The following is a 19,943-nucleotide window of genomic DNA, read 5'->3' as shown; positions in this document are numbered from 1 at the left end:
TTTTGTTTTGTTGGTAATTGATATGGTAATTGTAGGATAATGTTGTCAATGGTCTTCTTCCACATCACAGTACAACACATTTGTTTGCATTCAAGGCCATCTGTCAGGTCTTAGTCCATTTAATAAGTAGCTAGTTTTAGGTCAGCCAGAGGTGAGCCTTTTTAACATCACATGATAGCTACATGGGACAAGTTTATGGTGTGCTGTTTGTTTCAAAATTATGCCTCATCAACCAACAAACTATTGACAGCTTCAAAGAATTATTATACAATCATTTTTAATGTACATTAGCACTTATGCCCCAGGCGGGCTCTGTATAGCCTAAATATTTCGAGGTTGAGCAATGTTGCTAAAAATAAAAATTTCGCGGATTTGCAAACATTCTCAAAATGTATTAGACTTTATGGAGGTCTAAATATTTCAAGGGTGGTACAATTTTGATAACACCCAAAACCGCGAAATGAGCGAAAATCTTCCCCCCTGAAATATTTAGGCTGTACGGTAACAGGTCACAGGTAGTCTCGCGTAAAGGGTCTGGCCACGCGAGACTAGGTCACAGGTGTACAGGGCCGGTGTAGCGCTTATTAAAATATTATTACAGTTATAGGCGCCCTCTTACCACGTGACTGTCACTTAGGGTGAGCAGTAAATGGTAGCTATGTTTTTGTCTCGCTGTGAGTTGTGTGTGTTGGCGGTAGTGTCGCTTTGTTGCATCGCCGTGGTGCGCTCCGAAACTTGTCTTGATGACGTTAAACATGGTGACACTTTCCTCAAGACGCTGAATAAATTCAAAGGCAAAGTGTATGTTTAATATCCCATATAGTGACCTTGTCATTGATCAAAGTGATTACACTACAGGTACAAAACGAAAGGCATACACGAGAACGGCGACACGTACGACTACAAAATCGGAATCTGTACTCGAGCCTCGGACGATCATGGATTTGAAGAATGTGCAGTTGTGCAAGAAAAGTCAGAAAAAGGCGAGAAGAAATCGGTGTGTGTTGGACGACTGAACGCTACCACAGTAGTAGAAAGTAAGCAACACTTGTACCTACTGTGAGTTGGGTATACCTTAGTTACTACCAGTTTATATTGTTGCTAACTGTTATTAGGTCCAGGTGGATGGATTGAACTACACTATGGCAATGGTACCAGTTATAACAATCATTGTCATGGAACTGGTAGATCTGCTAGAATATTATTTGACTGTGACCAGTTTGCTGGAAAGGTAATGACTTGATTGTCTACTTATAACACGTGCTAAACTAGTCAACAGGGTAATCCTGTTTTTGTTGAGGAGAACAATGAGGACAACTTGTGCTATTACCTGTTCTACTGGCGCACACGTGAAATGTGTGACAAAAGTTTATCCCCTGGAGCAATTATATTGATCATGTGAGCACCCCGTGTGATCACATGATCTCATATGTTTATTTGTACTAGATTTGCAGTAGTACTAGCCATCTTGTTGGTTGGCATGGTGGGAGGCTTTTTGTATCTGCGATTTGTAGTAGGAGCTAAGGGATATGAGCAAATTCCATTTTACAGTCATTTTGTGGAGTTTGGAAATCTTCAGGCAGTAAGTATAGTTGGCCTACTGTATATTATATTATGTGTCAACCGTGTTTATAGGATGGTTGTGACTTAGTTTGTCGATCAAGAGGCTCGGTACCAGCCTGTATACAAAAGCCCCCAATCATAACTGACAAGACCACTGCTCCCAACAGAGATCTTGATAGTGAAACTGATGAAGATGACAGAGATGACACCTTACTGCCAATGTAAAGTGTTGTATAGTTAAAATACTAATAACTTAAGTTCAGTCATCAGTGACTGGTTGTCTTTGAGCGGCCATCTGTTAGAATTGATAGGATCATTGTAGCATGTTAATTATGTGGTATGTACCTCCTCTGCATCTTGTCGTTCATCTTGTTCATACACATCCTTGTCAAGTCTCTCCAGTGTCCTAATAGCTATTAATACCTCCAGCCTGTACTCATCGGTTTCGCATACTGGACACTCTGTACACAATTGTTTAAAATACTGTTATCTCACTAGAACCTAACCTGACAGTATTAGTGCTCTTAGGAATGGAAGACATTGTAGTTTAGCCACTTCTTTGATGTCCTCAATAGGGTTTCCCCTAAGGTAGTTAATAACATAGTTATTAGTGATTCTGAGTACTTACTAATAGAAATGACTCAACACATTGATATGAGGGAGCTATGACATGTCAGATAAATCACCCTAACCAACAATGTCAGGAGAGATTAGGTACCGAGTAGTAAGCATAGCTGGCATGCTCAGGAAAAACAAATAATTAGAAATACTACATGAGCTTCTCTAAAGGTCTATCTTAAGTTATGATGTAATACTTCCAAACTTGTATAATGTATGTGCCTGGTAACTGGTAACCAAAAGAAATACATAAATGGCATAGGTATTCTCTTTGTTTGGAAATCATGAATATGGCTGTTCTGAGTTTCACAACACTAATGATTCTCACAAAACTCAAGGCAGCTAGTTAATTGTGATAGAGACTCAACTAATGCTGGGAAACTCTGCACACTAGACACTCAAATTTAATGTAAAAAGGTACTTTTAAATAGCGGAACCTGATCAGGACACCTTGATAATCAGGACACTGCCGTTGGTTGGTCCCAAAATGTCCTTAATACAGATTTCACTATAGGTGTCAGCTGTAGTGTCACCTGGTTGTTAGTAATCTGTTTGACAAGCAGCTATCATGTTTGACAAATGTCAAACACAAGAATGATACTGCTTGGACATTGTACCAGAATCACTATGACTACATAGTAGGCTGTCCAGTATAAGTAATGAAATGATATTTCTAGTAACCGGTTATCAAATGTTTAGCACTCTTGTCAGTTAGGTATATGTCAATTATGAGCACCTATGGCACTCCAAATTCTATTCATTATGTTATTGGTAGTTAGCAAACTAGCCCTTAGCCTACAAACATCTTTTCAAAACACACCATGGCTGCAAATGGATTCGTCAAGATCACTTATTTGTGTTCTTGATGTTTCTGCATTCATGCTGGTTGTGTTTGTTGATGCTACATTTTTGTCTGTGAAACAACTAATCAAGTTGAAGTAAATATAAGCACAAAGTTTGACGAAGTAAGGCTTTTTAAATTGAGTGATTTGACAAAAAAAAAAAAAAAAAAAAGACAAACAAACAAAAACTGATGAACAATTCCAATTTCACATGTTCACGCAAGCTTAGTTTTACAATAGAACGCATTAAACACAATAGGTGAAATACTTCTAAAATTTCTAAAGTACCTTGGTATCATTACTACCCGAAGTGTACAAAAATCTTTATAGTCCTCCCAAGGAGATGTGATGTATGTTAGTTTCCTTCACACCGAATGTGTGGTTCACTTTTATTTTTTCTCCTTTGCCCTAGTCATAGGAAGGACCTGTAAGATATAACTTCCCCAGCAATGGATTTGCTTGTTTATGGAGAGCTCATCTCTGTATAAGAATGCATTTTTTTAGTTACAACCATTAAATTTCCTTTTACCAAGAGTTAAAAATAATAGCACCCTACTATTATCAATCTTTTTGTTGTTACCACTCTGTAGCGCTGTAGTTTCTAAAGCTCTTGGTTTCCAGGACTGAAACTGTAGTTGACCATTCCCTTGGTGTTTTAGATAAAGGTAAAATGAGAATTTGAAAAAACCCATAAACAAGTGGTAGATTTGGTCGTATTGAGCGAAAACCCAACTAGTTTGCATAATACATTGGGTAAAAAGTGCTGCTACAAAAAGTTTTACACACGTTATTCACTTCAGTAAACAATGAAAGAAGACTAAAATATCTAATACACCACTGCATTTGCCTTTTCATAGAGAGTAAGTAAGCTTTTAAATTACATAGTAAGATTTATTCACACAATGAACTGTCTCAAAGTGAAGGCTTGTTATCCGGATTGTACAACAATATGTGCCACCATTACATTTGCATGTGATGTCACAACATCACAAAATCCCACAATCAATATAATCTCCCAGCCTAATACTCACTGCAGAGAGGATTATAACTATTCTTCGTTGATCTGACAATATGTCAAATCAAAGTCAAAGTTGATCTGACAATGTATGTCCCCTGAAATAATTTTGAATTTTCAAAGCTTGGATGTGAGTATTTTGACACCCAAAACTCCTTCAGCAGACATGTACTGCATCACTGTTAAACCACATTCTGTAATAATGACATTTTGATGATTTGATATGAAATTATCCAATGTGATGCTTTGTGACTTGTATCTATCTATATTAATTTATGGTCATATACTGCAGTACATTTAAAAACCCCTTTTTAAGCCACTTAAACTGTGAACATGTGGTAGCATGTGGTAGAATGGTGCAGATTGCACTTCATTGAAAGGTGCAGGTTTGATTCCCTAAGTCAAACATTTTTTCCTGCTTTTTAAGACCTTTTTAGAAGCTCTTTGACTGCTCTATTAGGGTTGCTCACTGTTCTATTAGAGTATATCGATCTTTTTAATGGAATAGGGGTTGGCCATCCTTGACCGGTTCAGTAGGTAGTTGGGCGGTCTTCAAGCTAATTGGTCAGTAAATGTCCGATGGCCGACTGCTATAACCCACTCTGCCTAATAGGCACTGTACAAGTCAATTGTCTTGCTCTTGTCACTATAACTATAACTCCAAAAATGCCATATAACACCATAAAGGCTGAAACTTTATAGCCCATTGCTCTAGACAACAAAATAAAGTTTTAAAAAGTTGATTAGTCAGGTTTTTGCTCCACAGGTACATGTATAGAAATTTTTCACTCTTCCTCTAATACAACACACACCTGAGATTGATGTACTGTAAAGCTGACATTTGCTCTGTTAATCCATCCAATGTCTTGAGTTGGTTCTCACGTAAGTGAAGTGTGGTCAACTGAGTGAGGTGGCCCAGCCCTTCCAGAGTGTTGATCTGATTGGTAGCCTACAGAGCCACACCTCTCACACACAGCCACATCCACCCATAAGCCATACTCACCAGATACAGTTTCTGCAGGGTAGGAATGTTAATATTTCTAGCACCAGTGAGAGCATTCCCATGACAATCCAGAGTTGTAAGTGTTGGAAGGTTAGTTTCGGATAAGTCAGACAGTTCTGTGATCTGGTTAACTAACACATAACACATTATTAATGACTAAATATAGTGATTAATATGTCATACATGATAAGTCAAGATTCTCCAACAGTGGATGTGTTATTCCTTCAGTGGTCGTGATGTTGTTGTGTGCCAAATTGAGCACTTGTAGGTAAGCCAGCTAGTGAGGGTATGCACAGATCACTTGTAACAATTCCATTCCTTACTTACTGGTGCAATTGAGGCTGACTGTAGCAAGTTGTGATCAGCTTTCAGCACAATCAGCTGTGACAGGTTGTTTAAACACGATATATCACTGATCTTGTTGTTAGACACATCCTATAGTAGCTCATATAAACGTCACATCCTTCGATGTATCTCCACTCACCAAATATCGAAGGTGTACAAACGTGCTCAAAACTGATACGTCGCCAAGCGACCTAACAGGTGTGCATTATATAAAAAGACGCCATTTCTTAGCAACTTACAAGCTTTGTAAGTCAGCTCTCACATACGCATGAGCCAAACCACTACCAGTCTTACATAACAGCGATAATTTTTCCGATAGCACTTCGTGCGTTAAAGGCTCCGGCGCCTCCTATCGTATGTTCAAAATAATGTACACTGAAGAGCCTATACCTGCTCCCCGTTATCTTGTTCGTCTTGGTCCTCGTCTTCCTCATGCATAGTCTAAAAATCAATTATTAATATTATTTACATATAAAATACACTCGATGCAATGTCACCATGGAAACAACAATCACTACAAAGAGATCACGTGATATAATAGTACAAATCAGCGCGCGAGAGTCTAGCTCACGTTTCCGGCAGAGGGTAAATTGGAGTAGACGTTCTCTGGCTTGGGTGAACCATGCTGCATACAAACAAGTACAAATAATAGAAGATGATGACAATTTGGATTATAATTCACTGACCTGCCTAATGTAATGCAATATGGCTAAGTAGACAAATTTGTACTGAGCCTATTCAAAAACACACAATCGAGTTATTGCACATTAATAGAAGTTCTCACTTCAGTTTGAACCATGCCAGAACGTTGGGCTCGCACTAACATGATACTTTTCTGGATATCAATTTCATTATCAATTCCTGAAAGGTGTGTGTATGGTAAAGAGAGCTATAGTCTGTAATTGCTCACCTTCAACCTCCAGTACATTCAATAAAATATCTATCACTATAAATGTTCCAGTACGTCCAATTCCTGCACTGCAATGAACCACTATTGGGCCTACGTTGGGTGAATAACTCTTTTGTCTATCGTTGACATCCTTGAGAAAGCTCAGTACTGTGCTAGGGTCAGCAGGCACCCCGTGGTCAGGCCAAGCCTTGAAGTGAAACTGAAAAACACGACGGGGTTCCTGGCCTGGATCCACAGCACTCTGCAGAAGAAACTCCCTCAAAATGTAATGGCCTTGAGTGGAATCCTCTGATACACACTGCAGATAAAGCTTGCCATATTCCTGACTGTTGCCTTCATCTGGCCAATACCGTGTGCATTTATTCTACACAAAAAAATTCAACTTTCATTGTACATTGAAATAGAATATTGAACAAAATTACCCTGCCTCGTTCCACTTCATTGGTTGTCATGACAATAACACGACAATTCTCTTGATACACCATCCGCCAGAAGTCTGCCACAGTTCCTGGCAAACAGCCCTGGGTAGCAATGTAGTGGTTCCGAGAATCAGCCACCTCTCCCTAATACAAGACACAGTGCTAAACACAACACAAATGAAATGTCTCAGACTACTAACGCTGATAAAATTAGCATTGATATAATCAGACCCTGACATAGAAGGATCACCATCTTTTAATGTAAGTCTGGTATAATCAACTGCAACAAGAGTTTTCAAATAACATGGACATTACCAATAACAAGACACTTACAAGGAAGGATGTTCTTGTATCTGTTCTTGGACTTGTTCTCAGGTCTGGCACCTTCCTTCCTACTGTACAGATGTTTGCATTCTTGTTGCTGCAGCTGCTCAAACTCCTCCCAGAAGCCTGCTTTACCAAACACATCTTGGTTTTGTTTTTTCAATTCTTCAACTCGGTCATTTATACTAGTTGGAACAATCCGTGTTGCGTGGTATGCCTGTATGTACGCATGTGTCACCAGATCTTGTACAACACATGCAGAAGACACACCGACCTGTTTAAGATGGACTACATCCCCACTGAGTTCTACAAGTGGACACTTTTTGTAGTGTTCAATAAGATCCCCTAAACTGTCAAAACTATTTCCACCACCGACATCATACTTGCCACCTTTGTTAAGTATCTTGATATGCTTAACTTTGTCATCGACCCTGTCACATTGTGTGCAACATGATACAATGAGGTACTGTAACTTACTTGGCAGATAATACGTAGTCACCAGGACTGTGGTATGATGCCCTCACTAAGTAACTACCATTTGGTGCCTTATCTTGCAACAAGATTTCGGCTTCTCTTCCCGAGATGTTACCATGATACCATCTGTATAAAAATCTTGTAGTAGCCATAGAAACACTAACAAATCCAATATCACCTATCATTGGTTACTTGTTGACTATTAAGGGCATGTTTCAATTCTATTGTTAGCCCATTCTTCTCTTTCAGCAGGCCTTGGTTTTCAGTATAGTACTCGATCAGTTCTGACAAGCTTGCAAACTTCTCGCCACCATACAGATCATAGTAATCACCCGTATTCTGAATCTTGATGTGCGTTACCTCTCCTCCTCGCCTAATACAGGCATTATAGGCATTTGTAGACATTGTACTTTACGCACTACGGCACTTACCTTACTGACAACGTGAAGTCCCCCGGATTACCTTGACTAGGCCTGCATAAGAAGCTGCCGTCCACTCCTCTGCTGAGGAGTAAATCTTCAGCATCCCTGCCAGTAAGGTAAGGATGGAACCACCTGGAGAAAACATCACCATTTCACGATCCTTCTATCCATCATGCTTTGCTTAGAAAACTCCTACAAGTCACTTTACTCACCTTCGAGAACCAATCCCAGCCATTTATTTCTACCGGAAATAGCTATTGTGTTTTAATTACTCGAACAGATATGCGCGGCGCTATTTAGAAACATGTCTGATGGAGATGCCAGTACTAGTTCTGGGGCTACCTTGGGTGAGTCTCACTTCAAGACACAATGTTAAATTATATGAGATATTAACAGTTCCTATCGAAAATGATACCACCGCTACCAAGACAGCTACACACCACACCCCTTTAGATCTTGTGGAGCTGGCTACTCAAATTCAGGAGGTAGCTATCTGTATTTGCATAATTACACGACCTGGCACAACTCACACAGGCTAACCAGTTTGTGCGTGCTACTGCTACCAACAAGCTACAGGTTGTCCTAGAACAGATGAGGTCACTACAGCAGCAGGTAACATTTACGATGTTATGTGTAGTTTAGAGTTTGTACATGCTAGTAGGCCCGTACAATTTTGGAAGATGCTACTAAGGATAAACAACTTCATGAAGTACCGTGTAACTTTGTGAAACGACCAGGCAAAACCTACCATCTATATAAGAAAGAATCTGGACAATTGTTCTTTTCCATGCTGTCGCCAGGAGTAAGCAAGCTGCCTTATTTTAAAGTTTATCATTTCTTTTGCTTGCTATAGGAGTGGGGCCAGTTACTTAAGCATGAATATTGTGGCTCTTATTATTTGGGCCTTGACCACAGTTGGACGCCAACTACTAAGCTCGAACAACGTAACAATGACCTTACTGCAATTGAAGGACTACTTAACGGTACTAAAGACATTACCAAACAATTGGAACATATAAAATAAATATGTGTGCCTATTTATGTGTGTGGTGTGTCAATGTTTACCATAAATGGAAATAAAGTTACGCAGGCTAGTTAATGGTAGGAGTTGTTGTTGCCGGGAGCACTTATCAAAACACTCTACCACGATATCTAAGAGATGACACAGCAGATGATATCAACTAAGATACTATTTATAAACCTACCAACTGTCTCCTCCAGCATTGGTGGAATGATGCGCTGTAGTGTAGCATTCTTAGTGTGTAGGGCTGGGTTAACGTTTACTTCAATAAGCCATAGCTATTGATAGTTGATAATGAATGTTGTAACTTTGTGAAAGTTTTACCTTCAGTGTGGCATCCAATATGAAGTCAAATCCTAACAGTTCAAAGTACCCCAATCTGTTGTGCAATTTATCCTTGATGGTGTGGAAACAGGTCAACATGATGCGACACATCGCAGGCTGTGGGATCACTATCATTGACACTGTCACGGTAATCACAGAATAGTGCTCACCATTAATTCAGACTGTACCCAGTTGCTGTGAAGACTGTAAGAATGTGCCAAGTGCTTGTCAATATAGTCTTGAAGTTGCTCCATGCTCCAAATGGTCTCGGTGTCATTATACAGTGGCTGTCTCTTCTGTACATACTGGTTTGTCAAGTGCACCCCCAGTTCAGCACTGTCACACTGGTAGGGTAGACAGGACAGACGAATGTAACCTTGATGCCATAACACAACATAGGGTCGTGCAGACACTATTAACAGGTACATCCTGATGTCAAATTTTCTCTGGTCCAATAACAAGGGATTGTTTATGTACCTGCAGTGAATGAAAACATGGTGAGAAATCCTCTTGTTTACACTCCAGTAATTTGTATTGGCTAAATTTGGCTTGTATCACCAAATTTTATGGTAATAAAGTTCTTGCAATGTAGTCCAGGAATTCATAAAAAAGGCTTCTCTAAGTGTTATGGAAGAGTGTAGCACAAATTTTAGGTGATTAAATAATGCAAATTTGAGCAAACATTCTCAACATTACCAAATAAAACTCAACTATTTAGCAGATGATTAATAGACCATGGGATATACTATTGTCACTTTTGTGTAGAAACATAATGAAAATATTTGTGTAAGTAGGAATTCTTTCGAAAAAAATCGTGATTTTTAATGTTTACAGCACATGGATGAAATTACCATTGCACAATCCTGGCTACTGGTCTTCTTGTTGCCTTACAGTTTTTCTGGTCTTGTAATAATTGTATCTTCAACTGATCCAAATCCTTCACCAGAAATATCCCCTTACCCTAATAGTATCAATATGCAACTAACCATTAGTTGGTTGCTATAGTTACCTGGTTAGCAGCATTTGGTTTGCATATCCAGACGTCACCTTCTACAAACACCATCAGTATCTTAGGAAACAAATATTAATATGCTCACCTTTAAATTTCTTATAGAACTCTTCACATTCTAAGTGATTGTCAAGACGATATGTTAGCGGAAAAAAATCTCCAAAATTACTCCTGTACTGTTAGAGTAACTACAGAACGGTCAACATTTTGCTCACCTATGATGGGGCATTGTACGGGAATTAATTCTATCATATTCTCTCAAACATTCTAATAATCCAATTTTGGTTGTAAGGATGTTAATATTGGGAAAATGATTAACCAATTGTTGTCCTACGTGCTAAGAGTTGAAATATACATATCAAAATCTTAACATTGGATACCTTCACGAAATGTAGTGTAATTAATGTCCCTCTTCAATTCAGTCCACTTGAAGAAGAATGCACTGCTACTACTATCCTCCAGTGGTCTCCAGCCATGTGATAAGCAGATGTTGTGTAGTAACACATTCCCATTGTGTCCGGCAATGTAGAAGGAATGCTGCATTGATCCAAAAGGCTTAGCTGGTGTGTGAGTCTTGTGTGGAGTAACCTTCAGTTTACTGTATGGGTATTGTTGTGTGGGTGTGCTGCCCCCTATTGATGCTCCTGTAACTGAACGTGAGCCTCACCGCGATGACTGGGTACTGTATAGTAACACCATACCTGTCATGTTATCATCACATGATCCCAGTGATGGCGGATCAGTGGTGGATGAACTATCATCAGGTTTGTTGACTGGATCACAGGGTGCTTGATTTTGATCACACAATATTTGGCGTTGACTACATGAATTATTGAATGCTGCTTGATTGTGGTTGCACAGTGTTTGATTATGATCGCACAGCACTTGACTGTGATCGCAGGGTGTTTGATTATGATCGCACAGCACTTGACTGTGATCGCAGGGTGTTTGATTATGACCGCAGGGTGTTTGATTTTGATTGCATGCTTCATGACCTTGATCATATGGCAACGAATCTTGATCAAGTAATTCAATTGGATCAGCTTGCTCTTCCTCTTCATCACAGCAGAATATTGACTTCTTCCCTGGTAAGCTGCGTGTGTTCCGTTTCCAAGGGTGTTCACTACAGTAACTCTGACATATTCCATTAAGCCATGTGTTGATAGAACAGAAGTGATACTTCATCGAATGATAAGACTTTGACGTGTACTGATAAGAGTCATGTATTTCCACAACACTCTTCTGCCACCGAGCACCTACTGTCTTCTCTCCCTCACCTAACCACACCTCGACATGCACCATATTGTGCTTTTGTTGCTTAGCTATAGAAATATGTATGTGTCATACATGCCACAACACACAGTGGCTTACATTTGGGATTATTGTATATTCCTGATACGAACACTAGATCTCCAGGCTTCATGTCTGCTGGGCCTCCCAGTCTAATAGGTAATGTGTCAAACATGTAGGCTTGGTTCCATGGTCCAATGGTAAAGCCAAACTCTTCCTTCAAGTCCAGTAATACTCTTCTTACTAATCCACAGCAGTCAAGATATAAGGGAGCGTTGTAATAGGGAGCTGGAAATTCAACAAGTTTCATGCAAAAAAAAAAAAAGAGAGGAGTGGCTTACAATCTGGTCCATGATAACGACGTGCGTACGGTACGCCCATGTAGCTAAGTGCTGTGTCCAAGAACTTTTGTCGCAACTTATCTAAGCTTTCCGCAGAGCGTTTTTCCAGCTTCCTTCTCCGCTGGATTCTAATCTCTTTCTGTTGATCACACATGAGCTAACTATGTACAACAGTAAATACTGACTTCGCGTTCTTGTTTGAACTTGAGAAACGAATTTTGTAACGTAGCGTTCTTCTGCTTGTCGTCTTCCCAAGTGATCACAAATGATTCATTCGTCGCCTTAGCTTCCATGTTGCTGTTGTTAGGTATCTATGACAACCGCTGGCGTAGTTATGGAAATTCATAACATTGTTGTCATAGAAACGCTTTTAAATTTACCGCCGGAAAATGGGTTCAGCAGAAAGTCACCAAGTAGAGGCTAAAAGGACGTTGCATAATGACGTTGATCCCCGGTCACCTTGTCCACAAATTAATCGTACGCCGTTACAAGTCGTGTCGGACAGAAACGATCCTCGTTCGCCTTCCGACAATGTGATGAGGACACCCATTGATAAATCAAGTGGGCCACTCTCACCAGAATCATGCGGCGAGAACCGACCATTGTTAAAACAGTGCCTACAGGCAGAAAAGAAATCTTTGATAAAGGAATTCATTAATTAAACGATATTATAACTTATATTCAAATATTGAACTGCTACAGGTGTATATTGCAATATCCTTTTTTATGTACTGGTTTATGTAAGTGTCACTTCTGTTGTGTGTAAGAGTCTCTTGTAACAGATTATCGCTGTGTGTACTGTGTATGACAGAATATGATAAATTCCGTATAACGCACACCTACTCGATACAAACACTCTAATATAACGCGCAAGTTGTTGTTGAGTTGTCATGGTAATATAATGGAGGCGGATAACCAAAGAGAGCATAAAGGTAGCAACGAGGGTGAGAGGAATTAATAGCTTACAGCGATGATATGTTTATGTAGAAAAAGAAATTATTAGTGTAGCATTTGGTAGTGCTGCAAGCAGGTAAGACTCCACACTGTGGTTTTTTACCAAATGATGTGAGTGAATTGTACTCGTTAGGTTGATGGTTCCTGAACATCCACCACCATCTAGAGGTGGAATAGAGGCGGGGTTAAGGGGTGCTCGCAACAGAGGACCAGGATGCTATGGGCCTTCTCCAGTGAGTGAAGCCAATGTGCAATCTAATGCCTGCACTGAGCTTAGTCTCGCGTGGCCTGACCGCTTTTTTCCGTGTATTGGGTGGGGAAAAAAGGGTCTGGTGCAACTCCAATAGCTGTTTACTTCTGAGCCGTCCCCAGATTCCGGGGATGCTAATTGAATAACATTGGTCACAAAGGAGGTGCTATGACGTCAGTAAAACTATGAAGTATTCCTACACTCCTGCTCCGGTTGTGAGTCTTGTTATGAACTTTCAAGACGCTATAAGAGAGACATCGGAGCAAATTAAGATTCATTTAAAAGATAAACAGATCTTGAGTTTACTTATATAGCTTACTGACGCCATCGGCGCCTCCTTTGCGGCCAATGTTATTCAATTAGCGTCCCCAGTGTTGGGACGGTTTAGAAGTAAACAATTTTTGGAGTTGCACCAGACCCTTTTTTCCCCAGCCAATATACGGAAAAAAGCGGTCTGGCCACGCGAGACTACACTGAGCTATGGCCACTCCAAATAAATTCTCTGTTCCCGTCCACCGCCCGCATGTGGTTACTGCCAGCTCTAAATATCCATTATTCCATATTCTTCCATTATTTACCGATTATTCTTGCATACTGATAGGCTCAGTAAAAGCTATCTTAAAACAGCGTCAGCTCACGTGTCAGCAGTGCAATCAAGTCAGCACAAACTTCACGTTTGTGCTATTTTTGCAACTTACAAAGGAAGAAACAAGCTTAAACGTGCTTTTATGCAGCCTTTTTGGCTGTGCCAGGCAAATAATGGCTTGAAAAGCTAGCCAATCTTATAATGAAATAATGGAAATGGACCGCCCGGCCGCATGCAAATATGCCTGAGTCCAGGACGGGAAATAGAGAATTTATTTGGAGTGGCCTATCCTATTGTGGCCAATCCATCCTTATGTACTCCATGTAGGAGGAACTGTTTCTTAAAGAACTTGATTCCAGGCCCCAGAGCACAAGAGGCGTGATGTTTGGTGCTACGACAGCTAAACGTTTTCCTCAAGCCAGAAAGGTACAAAGCATATGTTCCGGTGTGATATTCTATATGGTACACTTACTGTTACTTAATCAGTGTCTATGTTACAGTTAGCTACCTGTGATAAATTTTCAGTCAGAACAACCTATTGTATCCTCCTACTTAATCTTGCATGCCAGACGATTTGTGTGGGGGCGGCAAATAAACCACGAGTACCTGCTACCTATGGTATCCTCGTATTCAGTAAATCTGCTTAAAATCATCATACTTATTCATCACATTTTACTACCTTGTGGTTAATTAGTAGCTATAATTAGCAAGTCAGATCTGATAAGACGAGACTTGTTATATGGGTTCAGCGTTGTTCCTGGTAGCTGTAAACTGTTCAATAGTGGAGAAGTCGTGGAAACTGCTAAGTTTTGGAAACTGCTAAGTTTTCCACTGCTATACTGAGTGTTAAATGGTAAAAGACTGTGATCTGTAATGGGCCAACACTTTAGCCATCATGTATTCTCTGTGAATTTCTATCTTCCAAAAATATAGTAGCAGTTGCTATGATACAAGCTAGCTGTGTCTTCCTCTATAGGAATACATAATACATTTATCTTCACATTCTTTGCAGGAAATGAGGTGTCATATTAAACAATTTGCTGCTTGATTGGTGAAGATCAGTGAAATTCATATATCACCTCCTCCTACTTGCCTCGTACATTAAAATACTTATTAGGTTACAAGAACAAAGTTCTCCTGTTTCTAAACATGCTATCACACACACTCCGTTCTCAAGCAGCTATATTTGTAGTCATGTATCAGATGATGTGTGTATATGGTCAATATGACATATAATCCTATTGGTCACAAGAAGCCAGCCATTGTATGCTATCCTTTTAGTAAAGTGTTCTTCTGGTGGTTGTTATACAACTTCTGGTGAAGTCAGTGATTAGCCAAAATGATTACAGTTGATTATAGTGATCTAGTTATCATGGATAATTCCTCTACTGTCCCTTTTACCTCATAAGGAGTGGTGGTGTTTTACAAATAACCAAGACATGTGTCCAATTTGACTTGTTTCTTCAATTACTCATGAATATACTATATGTGTTGATTGTGACCAGACAGGTAACATTGCCTAAAGTCCAAGCAGTTGGGAATTTGTGTTTATTTCATTCCTAATCTGATTACAGAGTGTTGGGGAATCTGTGATATTATTTTAGAGATGAGAATCATTGGTCTAATGAATACCCATCAATGGTCTAATATAGAACTATTTAAATTTTCAATATATATATTATAGTTAGTTGCAATATCAAATAGGGACTGAAATCACTAAAATTTATACCAATACTGTATTGTGTGTACCTGATCAAACATTTTACCACATATATAGCTGTTTCCTGATTTCCTGCATATTTCAGTTTTGTTAAGACAGTGAGATTTTCTATAACTCTACAAGGCTGTTCTTGAGCTAACCTTGTAAGGTTGCAGGCTAGATGTAGTTGTAGGTTGAGATAGTAACTATAAGTATGGTCCAGTTTCTGTAGTGATCAGTGAGGGATCGTGTAACCAGCCACCAAGGAGATCTTGTTGGTAGTAATTATTATGTCAGTCAGATTACACTGATGATATGAATTAGTTTGAATGATCTGGTGCAGGTGTATTATTACACCTGATATAATCCTGGTGTACTCTATGGGTTGAATATATTATGGACAGCTGGTTAACTGGATGCCACCACAATCTGATTTGATAATTAAAAAGTATAATTAGAAATCTAATAGTAATTATCTGATATGAATTCATCAGTGATGTTGCTCAAGATAGTTGGCACTGTGTTGTCTGCATGTGTTGGGCTTTACACACCTACCTACCTAACTACCTACCATCATCATGTCTTGTACATCTATAGGAGAAGATGCCCGGACCAGCTACCTACCAGCCGAATGTTAGAACTCAGATCACACTGTCCTACAAACCATTTGGTAGCGCCACATCACGACGGCCTGGCACTGTCGACAAGGTAATTAGCCTTATTAAATGAGGGAGGTGTGGTGTCAATAAGCCCATAGTTTTACATTTATAATTGTTGAGCCAGAAAAAATGAAGCTATTTGTTTCAATTCAGTGTAAGGCTTTTGTTTGGCAATGTACAAATGCGGTATCCTGTATATTGTGTGCATCTTTATTCTTATATAGGCAGAGGAGAGTCCAGGGTGAGAGAACTGATCTTGGTAATGTGTAAATTACCCCCCACTTATAGCCCTGGTCATTACGAACATGATGTTGTCAAGAATCGACATGTTGAAGTGATGGGATCATTTGGTGGGAATGCTCAAATCAAGGAAGCAGTCTTTACCAAATGTACTAATGGCAATACAGATAAGGTCAATTGCACATTATAACAACAAGGATGTTTACTTATTGTCTTTGTAGTGCCAACAATGTAACTGTTCAATGGTTGGTGATTACTGGGAAAAGAATGAGACAACTTTGTGCCAGGCTTGCTATGATAAACACTTACAAGCCTCAACATCAGCTTACAAGAATCTTAAGTGGGTAGCATGTTTGCCCATATTACACATTTGTTATGTACATATTATTGCAGTAGTACATGTACTTGGCAGAAGGTCCGAGATTGTTCAAGCATACATAAGCACGAAGGCACTGGAGCACAGATACAGGTGTAGTCATGTGTAGTTGTCTTTTGTGGTGTATTAATAGTGTCCCGTCTTCTTCACAGCTGAAGAGTGCTAAGGAGCAAAAGAAACTCAAATACAGGGAAGCCTACTTGAAACTTTATTACTCTTGATAAAATTATGACGCAATCCATATGGTAGCTAATTTTTGCGATTTCGTAGAACTTTAAAAACAGGGAATCGCGTGAACACCCTGCATTTTTCTGTTCGAATCACGAGCGTTTAGATTTGCTGAGTGCAGAGTTTACATAGTATAGTACCTTGATACAAGACTTGTGCGCTGTGGACTATTCGGTAAGATATATCACTTCCCCTATAAGCTAGTAATTCATAGTCCTGTTGTAAATGAATGCTGCTCATAATCGCTTGTTTATGGGGTGATTGAGCCGAGGGATTGAGAGGACAAGTTGGCATGCTAGAGCTTAGCTAGTGTTATAAACTGCAAACATTACTAGATATTTACACACAATACATGTTCTTGGTTGGCAGATTTGATTAGTAAAAGAGCTATGAATATCCTTCAAGCCGAGCTTGGTAAGTGAATGGAATTACTTTGGTTGCAGTTTGTATGGCTTTGTGACTACCGTAGAGCAATTTAACTCCATCCAGTACGCTCACCATCGAGTCGCCTTCAAGCTGAGGCATCTCCAGAAGCGATTTCTATGTGAGCAAAACTTTCAAACACATTTTGCCGCCATTATTTATACACTATGCTCCTTCCCTAGTGGACCAGCTGACACTGAGTGACATTCAAGAATGTTGTGGGCGTGCGAATGTGTCGTGCGTTCTCAAGGAGGTTGTACCGCACGCACAGTTGGACAGGTTACTCTCCACCATCTATGCTAGCATTGAGACCAGTATTCCTCATGATAAGCTCATAGATGCACAGACAATGGCATACAACTGGATGTTATCAGCATTCAGAGAGTGAGCACAACTCTTTAACAACTATTATCAATCAATTAACACACTGATTCTTCTATAGCATGTCAGACGGAGGTCAGATACATGCTGGAGTTGTTAGAGTATGGCTGGCCCTGTTCTGTGGCAACAAGACAGTGGAGAAAGGCAAAGGTGATACAACAAATTGTTTAATGTAGTAGAAATACCAGCAACAATTGTTATTCCAGCCTTGTTCAGTGTGTTGAGTAACAGTGATAAGAGCGGTCGTGTTGAGATGGAAACACTATCATGGTTGCTAAGCATGAGTTACCAAGTGATCCTGGAGGGACTTGGTGAAGCTCTACTGCCATCAGACCAAGCCCAAGTACAGCAGCAGTATATGGAGTCCTTGGTATTGAAATGTTTGGAATATGTGCAATCTTCTAAGGTATGAAGCCAGTCCACTTCTATTCATCCTGTGTACACTCGTATTACAGGGAGCATGCTTGAGGGCCTGGCTTAACTCCCTGGAGTTTGGCCGCTTGTTGATATCAGTGCCTACCTCTGCTCCAGGCTTATTTTGGCTGGGATTATGGCAGAACCTACCACAGTGTGAAGAAAGTGAGTGTCACTTGTTGCTGTAAAATGACCAGCTATTTTTAACATGTTAGCTAGGAATTTTGGTTTCTTGATATGGTTATGTTTGTAGTTCCCACATTGTGTGTGGCTTCTGATGACTGCTATAACATTGTTGGGTCCATAGCAACATCTGTTGATCAAATGTAATAAGCTGCTCGTGATGTTTTTATTTCTACTGTATAGTCCACCATAATGCCCGCTGTTCAGTCTGCAAACAGAAGGCTATAAGAGGATTATGTTATGAATGTCTGCAGTGCCCGAGTGTGCTATGTCAGGTAATACACCATAATGGTCTGTCCTTATAACTGTGAATTTCATTCTTGTATCGTTGATATAGACATGTCACTTGACTGGAAGAACTAGTAGAAAAAGTAAACATGTACCTTCACATCGAGTGCGAGAATACCAGGTTTGTTGTTCACACTGTTGGCTTCTTCTTTTATCGTATGATACTTATTGTGTTAGGTTCCCTTCAAGGCTACTAATACATGGAGTAGCCGACTATTGTGTATTGCTCCACACAACTCTTCAGTACCCAAGGGACACGTAATGGATGATCCTGTTGTTCCCTATACCCCACGTTCAAACAGTACTAGTCCTGCAAATTCTCTTGCATCCAGCCAGTCAGCATACAGCTTGACAAATGGCAGGTTAGCTTTGATGTTTATTGTTCACATATGCTTGTCATTCACTGTAATGTATTTGCAGTATTGGTCCCAGCCCTACACCTTCGTTGCCACAAAAACCAGCTCCAGTCACATATCGTGTCAATCGGAGTGGCAGTTTTCAACAAAAAGACAAGTGGCAGAAGTGGAACATGCCACAAATCAGACGTATTGGGACAGCCCCAGAGGCTTCCACCAATAATAACAGTCAATTGGGTCCAGACAAAGTGCCAAGTATTGGAACACTAGACATGGATGTTGATGGCTACTTCAGACGTTGCTCCCATATATCTAATGATACTCTCAGTGTAACCACAACTGATACTCAGGATAGTGTCCCAGGACGATCAGTCGGTGACAGTATGGACTTTGTTCCACCGGCAATTGTGGAACAAGGATGTAGTACAGACAATGGAGCTGACGTGTCGTCACAGTCCAGTGAACCTCCCAGAAGGTAGGCATCATTAATAGATGTATTCCTAGTTTCAAATTTGGCTGTTTTTTTAGTGATGATGAAATGTTAGAAGACCAAGTGACTAAACTAACAGCACAGCGTAAAGAATTATCCAGCGAACTACAAGGACTAATTGTACAAGTGAGCAACAGTTAGAAAATGTTTACAATAATACTGTTGACATGTCCGTCTCCTCCTAGTTACAACACCTACAGCAGATCCCACTACATGGAGAGCCATCACCTAAGAGCACCACCAAGAGACACACAATTGCACTACCAAGCACTTCAGAATACGACAACAAGGCAACAAGCATGCTAGACCACGAAATCAGTCAACTGTTACAATTAGGCAGCAACTCAGCATTATCATGACCTCTTTCCTCGCAGCATCACATGATCGTGTATAATATTGTATTTGTATTGTTTATTTTATAACACATGCCAGTGGTCACGCCCACAGTAACGCTTGATTACACAGTGAAATGTGCAGCAGATAAACTATGTGATGG

The 19,943-nt window shown here is 39.9% G+C and overlaps 7 protein-coding genes across 10 annotated transcripts; 4 read left to right on the top strand and 3 right to left on the bottom strand.

Annotated features, from left to right (window-relative positions):
* The first annotated feature begins 602 nt into the window (after positions 1-602).
* Positions 603-1,918, top strand: LOC136243306 (cation-dependent mannose-6-phosphate receptor-like). The gene is made up of 6 exons (XM_066034829.1): positions 603-801; positions 859-1,037; positions 1,116-1,231; positions 1,280-1,398; positions 1,447-1,582; positions 1,636-1,918. Exons 1-6 carry the CDS (start codon positions 650-652, stop codon positions 1,786-1,788), a joined length of 855 nt encoding a protein of 284 aa, XP_065890901.1. The 5' UTR covers positions 603-649; the 3' UTR covers positions 1,789-1,918.
* On the bottom strand, positions 1,722-5,900 carry LOC136243305 (leucine-rich repeat-containing protein 23-like). The gene is made up of 10 exons (XM_066034828.1): positions 5,777-5,900; positions 5,626-5,735; positions 5,526-5,577; positions 5,369-5,476; positions 5,225-5,318; positions 5,042-5,172; positions 4,851-4,987; positions 2,070-2,146; positions 1,909-2,024; positions 1,722-1,858 (listed from the first exon to the last, which is right to left on the bottom strand). The coding sequence occupies exons 1-10, from the start codon at positions 5,822-5,824 to the stop codon at positions 1,823-1,825; spliced, it is 909 nt and encodes a 302-aa protein (XP_065890900.1). The 5' UTR covers positions 5,825-5,900; the 3' UTR covers positions 1,722-1,822.
* Positions 5,824-8,235, bottom strand: LOC136243302 (tyrosine-protein phosphatase non-receptor type 11-like). Of its 2 annotated transcripts, XM_066034825.1 has the most exons (13): positions 8,148-8,235; positions 7,945-8,067; positions 7,692-7,886; positions 7,517-7,639; positions 7,314-7,470; positions 7,049-7,256; positions 6,916-6,995; positions 6,719-6,859; positions 6,297-6,660; positions 6,171-6,247; positions 6,073-6,120; positions 5,958-6,011; positions 5,824-5,900 (listed from the first exon to the last, which is right to left on the bottom strand). In XM_066034825.1, exons 1-13 carry the CDS (start codon positions 8,168-8,170, stop codon positions 5,898-5,900), a joined length of 1,596 nt encoding a protein of 531 aa, XP_065890897.1. In that variant the 5' UTR covers positions 8,171-8,235; the 3' UTR covers positions 5,824-5,897. The 2 variants fall into 2 exon arrangements, with proteins under 2 accessions (XP_065890897.1, XP_065890896.1); XM_066034824.1 differs by having other exon boundaries at positions 5,824-6,011.
* On the top strand, positions 8,175-9,020 carry LOC136243308 (uncharacterized protein C1orf50-like). Its single transcript, XM_066034832.1, has 5 exons — positions 8,175-8,282; positions 8,332-8,420; positions 8,470-8,547; positions 8,597-8,737; positions 8,789-9,020. Exons 1-5 carry the CDS (start codon positions 8,240-8,242, stop codon positions 8,957-8,959), a joined length of 522 nt encoding a protein of 173 aa, XP_065890904.1. The 5' UTR covers positions 8,175-8,239; the 3' UTR covers positions 8,960-9,020.
* Positions 8,896-12,265, bottom strand: LOC136243300 (protein polyglycylase TTLL10-like). Of its 2 annotated transcripts, XM_066034822.1 has the most exons (14): positions 12,106-12,265; positions 11,921-12,059; positions 11,661-11,867; positions 11,248-11,611; positions 10,991-11,205; positions 10,670-10,939; positions 10,505-10,619; positions 10,378-10,460; positions 10,290-10,330; positions 10,132-10,241; positions 9,451-9,757; positions 9,281-9,397; positions 9,141-9,234; positions 8,896-9,087 (listed from the first exon to the last, which is right to left on the bottom strand). In XM_066034822.1, the coding sequence occupies exons 1-14, from the start codon at positions 12,211-12,213 to the stop codon at positions 8,990-8,992; spliced, it is 2,268 nt and encodes a 755-aa protein (XP_065890894.1). In that variant the 5' UTR covers positions 12,214-12,265; the 3' UTR covers positions 8,896-8,989. The 2 variants fall into 2 exon arrangements, with proteins under 2 accessions (XP_065890894.1, XP_065890893.1); XM_066034821.1 differs by having other exon boundaries at positions 10,991-11,611.
* Positions 12,266-12,580: 315 nt separating this feature from the next.
* Positions 12,581-17,028, top strand: LOC136243307 (ciliary microtubule-associated protein 3-like). Of its 2 annotated transcripts, none has more exons than XM_066034831.1 (10): positions 12,581-12,852; positions 12,908-12,950; positions 13,008-13,107; positions 14,038-14,136; positions 16,007-16,117; positions 16,293-16,309; positions 16,357-16,480; positions 16,530-16,648; positions 16,711-16,777; positions 16,837-17,028. In XM_066034831.1, the coding sequence occupies exons 1-10, from the start codon at positions 12,822-12,824 to the stop codon at positions 16,903-16,905; spliced, it is 780 nt and encodes a 259-aa protein (XP_065890903.1). In that variant the 5' UTR covers positions 12,581-12,821; the 3' UTR covers positions 16,906-17,028. The 2 variants fall into 2 exon arrangements, with proteins under 2 accessions (XP_065890903.1, XP_065890902.1); XM_066034830.1 differs by having other exon boundaries at positions 16,702-16,777.
* On the top strand, positions 16,965-19,904 carry LOC136243301 (dystrophin-like). The gene is made up of 13 exons (XM_066034823.1): positions 16,965-17,086; positions 17,282-17,326; positions 17,382-17,456; positions 17,518-17,719; positions 17,778-17,866; positions 17,923-18,122; positions 18,172-18,295; positions 18,497-18,588; positions 18,651-18,722; positions 18,779-18,963; positions 19,022-19,432; positions 19,486-19,573; positions 19,633-19,904. Exons 2-13 carry the CDS (start codon positions 17,302-17,304, stop codon positions 19,804-19,806), a joined length of 1,737 nt encoding a protein of 578 aa, XP_065890895.1. The 5' UTR covers positions 16,965-17,086; positions 17,282-17,301; the 3' UTR covers positions 19,807-19,904.
* The last annotated feature ends 39 nt before the right edge of the window (positions 19,905-19,943 follow it).

Source organism: Dysidea avara, chromosome 13 (genome assembly GCF_963678975.1).
Source record: "Dysidea avara chromosome 13, odDysAvar1.4, whole genome shotgun sequence".
In the NCBI taxonomy this organism is placed as follows: domain Eukaryota; kingdom Metazoa; phylum Porifera; class Demospongiae; order Dictyoceratida; family Dysideidae; genus Dysidea; species Dysidea avara.
Note: the sequence above shows the minus strand (reverse complement) of the source record. Positions and strands in the feature narration are given on the sequence as shown.

Bases quoted from the DNA above. Each gene is read 5' to 3' on its own strand.
- LOC136243300 (XM_066034821.1), bottom strand. From the start codon at position 12,213: ATGGAAGCTAAGGCGACGAATGAATCATTTGTGATCACTTGGGAAGAC. The intron at 10,620-10,669 runs GTATCCAATGTT...CTTAGCACGTAG, and splicing joins TTACACTACATTTCGTGAAG to GACAACAATTGGTTAATCAT. The intron at 10,461-10,504 runs GTGAGCAAAATG...CTAACAGTACAG, and splicing joins CGTACAATGCCCCATCATAG to GAGTAATTTTGGAGATTTTT.
- LOC136243301 (XM_066034823.1), top strand. From the start codon at position 17,302: ATGAATATCCTTCAAGCCGAGCTTG. The intron at 18,589-18,650 runs GTAATACACCAT...TCGTTGATATAG, and splicing joins GCCCGAGTGTGCTATGTCAG to ACATGTCACTTGACTGGAAG. The intron at 18,723-18,778 runs GTTTGTTGTTCA...TTATTGTGTTAG, and splicing joins ATCGAGTGCGAGAATACCAG to GTTCCCTTCAAGGCTACTAA.
- LOC136243306 (XM_066034829.1), top strand. From the start codon at position 650: ATGGTAGCTATGTTTTTGTCTCGCTGTGAGTTGTGTGTGTTGGCGGTA. The intron at 1,038-1,115 runs GTAAGCAACACT...AACTGTTATTAG, and splicing joins CGCTACCACAGTAGTAGAAA to GTCCAGGTGGATGGATTGAA. The intron at 1,232-1,279 runs GTAATGACTTGA...ACTAGTCAACAG, and splicing joins GTGACCAGTTTGCTGGAAAG to GGTAATCCTGTTTTTGTTGA.
- LOC136243305 (XM_066034828.1), bottom strand. From the start codon at position 5,824: ATGCATGAGGAAGACGAGGACCAAGACGAACAAGATAACGGGGAGCAG. The intron at 5,319-5,368 runs GTAAGTAAGGAA...TACCCTCACTAG, and splicing joins AGTCAGCCTCAATTGCACCA to CTGGCTTACCTACAAGTGCT. The intron at 2,147-4,850 runs GTGTGTGTTGTA...TAACTACCTTAG, and splicing joins TTACAGTACATCAATCTCAG to GGGAAACCCTATTGAGGACA.
- LOC136243308 (XM_066034832.1), top strand. From the start codon at position 8,240: ATGTCTGATGGAGATGCCAGTACTAGTTCTGGGGCTACCTTGG. The intron at 8,548-8,596 runs GTAACATTTACG...ACATGCTAGTAG, and splicing joins TGAGGTCACTACAGCAGCAG to GCCCGTACAATTTTGGAAGA. The intron at 8,738-8,788 runs GTAAGCAAGCTG...TGCTTGCTATAG, and splicing joins TTTCCATGCTGTCGCCAGGA to GAGTGGGGCCAGTTACTTAA.
- LOC136243302 (XM_066034824.1), bottom strand. From the start codon at position 8,170: ATGGCTGGGATTGGTTCTCGAAG. The intron at 7,257-7,313 runs GTCGGTGTGTCT...GCGTACATACAG, and splicing joins ATGTAGTCCATCTTAAACAG to GCATACCACGCAACACGGAT. The intron at 6,248-6,296 runs GTGAGCAATTAC...CACACCTTTCAG, and splicing joins GAATGTACTGGAGGTTGAAG to GAATTGATAATGAAATTGAT.
- LOC136243307 (XM_066034830.1), top strand. From the start codon at position 12,822: ATGGAGGCGGATAACCAAAGAGAGCATAAAG. The intron at 12,951-13,007 runs GTAAGACTCCAC...TGTACTCGTTAG, and splicing joins TTTGGTAGTGCTGCAAGCAG to GTTGATGGTTCCTGAACATC. The intron at 14,137-16,006 runs GTACAAAGCATA...GTACATCTATAG, and splicing joins GTTTTCCTCAAGCCAGAAAG to GAGAAGATGCCCGGACCAGC.